The sequence below is a fragment of the Cynara cardunculus genome (assembly GCF_001531365.2).
Source record: "Cynara cardunculus var. scolymus isolate 2C chromosome LG 2, CcrdV1, whole genome shotgun sequence".
NCBI lineage: Eukaryota > Viridiplantae > Streptophyta > Magnoliopsida > Asterales > Asteraceae > Cynara > Cynara cardunculus.
The window spans coordinates 4,006,841-4,014,086 of NC_037529.1; the positions used below are offsets into that span (position 1 = coordinate 4,006,841).

The following is a 7,246-nucleotide window of genomic DNA, read 5'->3' on the forward strand; positions in this document are numbered from 1 at the left end:
CAACTAGTCAAACAAGTGATTATCAACCATAAACCTTTAGTGCATATTCAAACACTATTACCTCATTATTATAACCAATTTCATTATAATTAATCATATTATTTTGACTATTTAATGTCATAACAATACAATTTAAAACACCTTGTAAGTCAATTATGATGATAAATAAWTAATTAATTGTGAATGGATGCTCATAATTGGTTTTCCAACACCTTCAAACTACATCTATTGTTTATAGCTGGTAATGTCTCTCATGTGGATGAAGAGAAACGTAAGAAGAGATTTTTATCCTTAGATTAATCCTAATTGAATGTGAATTCTAATGAGGTGCATCAGATCAATTCCCTTATAAGACACAATTAATCAGTAGACATGAGATTGAAATAGATCAAGGGTTCAGATATCTTACCACGCTTTCCATCAAAACTTTTATTCTCACACGATATTTCGTCTATTAATTATATGTGTATGTATATTATGTACATTTTAAGATTTGTTTTCAAAATTAAAATTAAAATGAATAAACATATAAAAAAAGACTTTTAAATAAGAAATATATATATATATATATATATATATATATATATATTATATTTTGGAATAGATCTAGACAATAATGGAAGGTGTGTGTGGACTGAGTCAAGCAAAGACATGGAAACTCGTTAAATGCATCCAGAAGAAACCCATTGACTTGGATCCCACTTACCTACTCCCGAATTTGACATTTACATTTTAGAAGCTTATTACATACATACATACATATACATATATATATATATATACATATATATATATATATATATATAAACACATACATATATATTTCAAACAATTAAAATTCCATGAGTAAACTATACACTTGGTCCATGTGGTTTGTTGTATGTAACATTTTTCATACCTATAGTTTTAAAAATACAAATGAGCATCATAGTTTGCAAAAACATCTAGATTTGGTCCCTCCATCTAATGATTGTTAAGAAGTCGTTAAGTAAAGGATATTTTAGACTTTTTTTTATGTTTTTGTTTTATTTTCTATTAAAGTTTAGATTCTTGTAGAAGGATACTGCAACAATGACGTGTCCCGCTCATCAATTTCCCAAAAAACTTCACACATCCGACCAGCTTCTTTAGCCAAGCTTCCAGCCCTGGCAAAGCTTTCGGCTATAAAATTCCCCGACCAAACTTTCAACCATATTCTTGTCAAATACAAGCACCAACATCAAATCCAAACGCCAAAACCAAACCTCAATCCAAATCTTAAAAACACAAATCAAATCAACATCAAACTCCTAGTGAAAACTTAACCCATGAGATCAAATCAAAAACAAAATGAAAACCCATATCCCAAAACCTAATCAATGAAACAATAAATAAAAATAAAAAACCTCATCACGTGCCTTCTCCCACAAGTCCCTTACCTTACCATTTTTCTGTTGTATATATCGAGAGGCCATAATTAGTGATCATCCAAATTGAACTATCAACGATATAAGTGTTGAAAGGAAACGTTTTATGAGTGAGTTCTGCATCGAGGGGGGGGGGTGATATGAGGGTCTACATCATAGAGGGAGGTGAGGTCCAAATCGTGGGTGAGGTTCTACACAACATCCTTGAAGAAGTGGGGAAAATAGATAAATGACGTGAATCGGGAAAGAGGAGGCCAGGAGGGGAAAGAGTTGGTCAAAGATCAAAGAATCAACGATGCCATGTCTATTTGGTCCCTATGCATGCGAAATATATAGTACTTCTGTTTTGTTTTTCAAAACARAAGAATGGGATAGAAGTGAACAAAGAAGTCTAAAACACCCTTTACTTAACAATCTTTTTTAATAGTCGTTAGAGTGAGGGACTAAATACAAATGCTTTCACAAACCATGATAGCCTTCTTGTATTTTGAAAACTATAGGAACAAAATATGGTATATTTGACAAACTACAGGGACCAAATCTGTAGTTTACTCGGATTCTATTTATCCACTTTCTTCTAGCACAAAAAAGTAGGAGAGAAAAGGTGTGGTCAAATARGCGGAACACGCCAAGATTTGGCTTGGAAACAGCTAATCGGCGGCTTCTCTCTCTCCTCCACACGCGCCTAGTTCATTGACAAATACAAAAAGTCAAATCTAGAGTCATTCAACTAATTTCATAAAATTAAACCAAAAGTTACTTTTATAATGTAACAAGATACATCTCAATTTTAATGTTTCGTTTTTTTAATAACATCAACTGAGACCAAATAGACATGGCGTCGTTGTACTTACACACAATTTATCAGTAATCTTTGCACAAATTCAAACATGAAGCTTTAATAAGTTGTACTTRCGCGYAATTTATCAGTAAYCTTGAATTTCAAGTAATATGCATCAATAAACARTACTTCATRCATAAAAAATAGTTTTTAAGAGTTTTTGTCAAATGCTTTATAATATAACGTAAATAAATCTTAACGTACCAAACAACTTTATTTTAGTATCATTTTATGATTTTATGAGTCTCGTAAAAATACGTTGGCTTCATGTGAACCGAACCCTGTACCTAGTGCTAATAAGTCAAAACGTTTAACCGTTAAGACCATACAGTGAAAAATAATGTGGGTATTAGGTACAATATTGTACTATTATAGAAAAAACACATTTAAAATAAGAAAAAAAATGATGGTTGCTTTTGTTGAATATTCTTCATACCCATCATCATCTCTTTACTATAAAACCAACCACCCACCATTTCTCTAATCCCATCCATTTTATCCCCTTCCAATTCAATTCATTTTTTGCATTTTAATCGAACATGAGGATGAAGAAAGCATCAAGAACATCGTGGTTAACAAGCTGTTTTTACAAGAATCAAGAGCCTACGTCTTTCAAGATCACGGAATCACGAGCAGCGAAGAAGAAGAAGGAGGTCGACGACGTGGTCGTTGCGTCCCGGAATTCGGTTCCAAGCCGGGTAACGTATTCGGAATTGAGCAACAGCTCGGCGTTGCCTGAGGATTTATCGAACTCGTTAGCTGGATCGAACCTCTATAACTTCACTGTACTTGAGCTTAAGATCATCACACAGTCGTTTTCTTCGTGCAATATATTGGGTGAAGGTGGATTTGGACCAGTTTATAAAGGCTTCATTGATGATAAACTTAGACCTGGTTTGAAACCTCAGCCTGTTGCTGTTAAATCGCTTAACCAAGAAGGCGGACAAGGTCATCGGGAATGGCTGGTAGGTACCTATATCTATCTATCTATATATATATATATATATATATATATCTATATATATATATATATATATATTCATAATGAATATCATAGTATATTCATATGTGAATAATTCATTAAATAGTTGAATAATGGTTTGATTAAAGATTTATTCCATCAAATTCAACAGACAGAAGTGATATATCTTGGGCAAATGAGACACCCACATTTGGTGAAGTTGATTGGATACTGCTTTGAAGATGAACACAGGCTTCTGGTCTATGAGTATATGCCACGTGGCAGCTTAGAGAACCAACTCTTTCGAAGTAAGTTCCAAATTAAGTTCCCATATTTTATGTTATTAATTAGACTGTATCTTTTTCTTAATCGAGTTTAATTAACAATCGTACAGGATTTTCGGTTTCTCTTCCATGGTCGACACGAATGAACATTGCTCTAGGAGCTGCGAAAGGGCTTGCGTTTCTTCACGAAGCGAGGAATCCTGTTATATATCGTGATTTCAAAGCATCCAACATTTTGTTAGACTCAGTAAGCGAAATTTCTAATCATGATTGATTAATCTCGCGTTTATTCTATTCACAATGAATGTCGTTAAATTAGCCTTTTGTTGGTTTAATTTTCTAGCACTGAACATCGTTTTTTCTTCTTCTTCAAGGACTACACGGCTAAACTTTCGGACTTTGGACTTGCTAAAGATGGTCCCGAAGGAGACGACACTCATGTTTCTACTCGAGTGATGGGCACACATGGCTACGCGGCTCCTGAATACCTCATGACAGGTAATAATTTACATGAATTTCATTTTAAGTACCATTACAACAAAAGCTGCTTGTTTTTTTTAACAACTTTTCAAGTAATGTTTATATAGAAACTGATATGACAACTTATCCTAAAAACCCTGATAGGACAGTGCAAAAACGTTCAATCAACTTATTGTAACACATTTATAAATATGACTCACAATTTTTTGTTTCTGTAAACATAAGTCCTATAAAACTGTCTATTATGAAATTTAGACATTTAACATTGTATAAAGTTGTTTTTTATTGTAATGTATGTAGACCAATGAAATGTTTCTTGATATACCAATTCGCTGAACCTGGATTTTGATGTGGTTGTTTTCTTTAGGTCACTTGACAGCTGCAAGCGATGTGTACAGTTTTGGAGTTGTTCTGGTTGAGCTTCTAACGGGTCGAAAATCGATGGACAAGAGCCTACCGAGCCGAGAACAGAACCTAGCCGATTGGGCTAGACCTCAACTCAAAGGTGCTAGGAAACTCAACCGAATAATGGACCCAAGACTCGAAGGTCAATACTCGGAAACCGGGGCTCAAGAGGCAGCAGAACTGGCTTACCAATGCCTTAGCCATAGACCAAAGGCAAGACCAACCATGACCATGGTGGTTGAAACAATCGAGCTACTAAAGAAATTTAACGAGTTGCCAGTTGAAACTTTTGTTTACATTGCCCCAACTGAAATCAAGATCGATAGTCCAGAGAAGGAGGAGGAGAAAAAAGATAGTAAAAGAGACATGGATGGACACCACCACCACCGACAACATAATGGAAGACACCGCCGGACTAAATCTCCCATGGTCCATTCTGAGATAGATTTATATAGAAACCTCAGCGCCGGGATGGATTACCGCCGTAACAAAGATTTAAAGGACGATATATAGATACATACATATATATATATATAGAGAGAGAGAGAGAGAGAGAGAGTCGGGCAACGCATTAAAGCTGTAAATGTAGAGATTGTAAACGCAAAATTATAGTTTGAGTTGATTACATTTTTTGGTTTTGTTGGAAACTTTAGATTTTCGTTCATATAATTTAAAGTTTATAAATTCTTTCATGTAGTTTCGATTTTGCTTTGGATTTGGTTTATGGGTCCGTTAAGTCGCACTCACGTGCCAAACATATAAGGACAAATTGGTCATTTTACCTTTTTTCCGGTGTACAACCTTATAATGCATATGTTCACAAGGATTGTGATGTATTTACATAGGAAGACACAACATATTTACAAGCATTGAACCCTGAAATCACTAAATGAGTTTACTAGCAATAAACCCAAGGAGAAAAAGAAAAGAATTCTTGGGTTTTGGTTAATAATAACGAACTAATGAAAAAGCTAAACGTCTATATCGGGCAACTAACAAGCAATCTTGAGACCCGTTGGTCGAAAAAGAAACAAGCCCAAAACCAAATCAAAACAAAAATTACTAAAAACATAAAAACGTTGTTTGAGGGCCAAATGACCGAAAAAGCCCATTCGTCATTATGAATATGAAATGATGTGTTCCGTTTGTTGGCCCATTTCGTTTCAAAAGACATATTTTAATATTTATAGAAAACCGTATGAAAGATATTTTTTTTGACTTTTGACTTTTGATCCTCCATTTTAGAAAAACTGTTGGAGATGCACTTAGAAACCAAAATTAAGTTCGTTCCTCGAAAATAATAAGTTTCAAGGTGGGTTTTTACACTAAAGATTTGGTGGAACTTGACTTAGATATGAGAAACCTTGTCTCGTGTAGGAGCCAAAATGAAATTGACCCACTTAATAAACACCAACTCTTGAGCATTACATGAATCATTTAAGAGTTGAACGTTGATATGTGGTTGTACTTAGTGGGCTCCATTTGACATAATTATAGATATCTGTATTTATATTATATCTTGAATTTTTAACCAATTAAGGATATTGTATAAGTTCTTAATGCTTACAACCTCCAACGATCTTCATTCTTCCATCAAATTAGTATAAGTAATCGTATATGAACTAAAAGACATTTAAAAAATGAGTTCCTTTTTTTATAAATTATATCATTATAATCGTCTCCTCAATACTTTCAAATTGAGCTCAATATTGAATATTTTTGAATTTAATAATATTATTAAATATCATGAATGCTTAGGAATTAATTTGTTTCATATCCATACATTTTTTATTTTTCATTTTACATCTTTATCATATTAAAAATTATGTTTTTTTCCTTATCTTATACACATTATACCATTATTATACTAATTATAAGGGTATAAAATATAATTTGAAATTGAAATTGATTTGATGGAATATCGTGGGAGGTTGTAAGCTTTAAGAGTTTGTACAACATCCTTAATTGGTTGTACCTCTTAAAAATTCAAGATAATCGTAACTCGTCTTTTTTAATATACTATAGATAAGCTAACTTATTTTTTTTTTCCAAATAATGCTTAAACTGATTTAGTTGATGTTTGCTTGGATTTTTCTGATTAATTGTTCATGGTATAATTATTAGCACCATACTTTTTGAGACTGTTTGCAGACCTCTATCATATATAAGTACATTGCAATGTCCAAAAAGTCAAGGTATATCTTTATATTTTTAATCTATTATTTCAGTAAGAAGACATTAAATACGTAAGAAAAATCAAATACCACGTTACAAATTTGCGTGTAGATCCGTGCATGCCRCAAGCTTTAACGTCGTGCAATACATGAGCCTTGACGCGCTGTTGATTGAGCCTTTTAGAACAGTCGTTTCTATTTATTATCCTTCTTAGATTTGATTATTAAAGATTTTCTTTATTGAGGAATATGTTTTGTGAAATATCAACCAATTTATGTGGTAAATCATCTTTTTAATACGAAGCCATATTTTTCCAAGTTAACGTTTTGTATTGCTTTTCATAAATAGTTCCTTTATGGTATATGAGAGTCCAATTGATTTGCTTCATTTTACTATCGGTCTATTTTATACAAGAATTCCTATTTTTTCTGCCAATTTATTTATATATATATATATATATATATATACTAGAAGGGTACTCGCAATGCAACGAGATACATCTTGATTTTATTGTTTCGTTTTATATTTTGGGTCTATCGATGTTATAATGCGACTTTATGTGGTTTGAAAAAAAATATTTTTATTTTTAAATGAAATATAAATTTAAAGATATTATAAAATTTTGAAAAAAATAAGCAATATCACATATGATAACAATAAAAAAGAGACGTTGGGATGACAAAGTGCATCATGC

The 7,246-nt window shown here is 32.6% G+C and overlaps 1 protein-coding gene across 1 annotated transcript; it reads left to right on the forward strand.

Annotated features, from left to right (window-relative positions):
- The first annotated feature begins 2,730 nt into the window (after nucleotides 1-2,730).
- LOC112505802 (serine/threonine-protein kinase RIPK-like) lies at nucleotides 2,731-5,070 on the forward strand. The gene is made up of 5 exons (XM_025109803.1): nucleotides 2,731-3,212; nucleotides 3,381-3,516; nucleotides 3,603-3,739; nucleotides 3,867-3,990; nucleotides 4,340-5,070. The coding sequence occupies exons 1-5, from the start codon at nucleotides 2,787-2,789 to the stop codon at nucleotides 4,888-4,890; spliced, it is 1,374 nt and encodes a 457-aa protein (XP_024965571.1). The 5' UTR covers nucleotides 2,731-2,786; the 3' UTR covers nucleotides 4,891-5,070.
- Nucleotides 5,071-7,246: the final 2,176 nt, after the last annotated feature.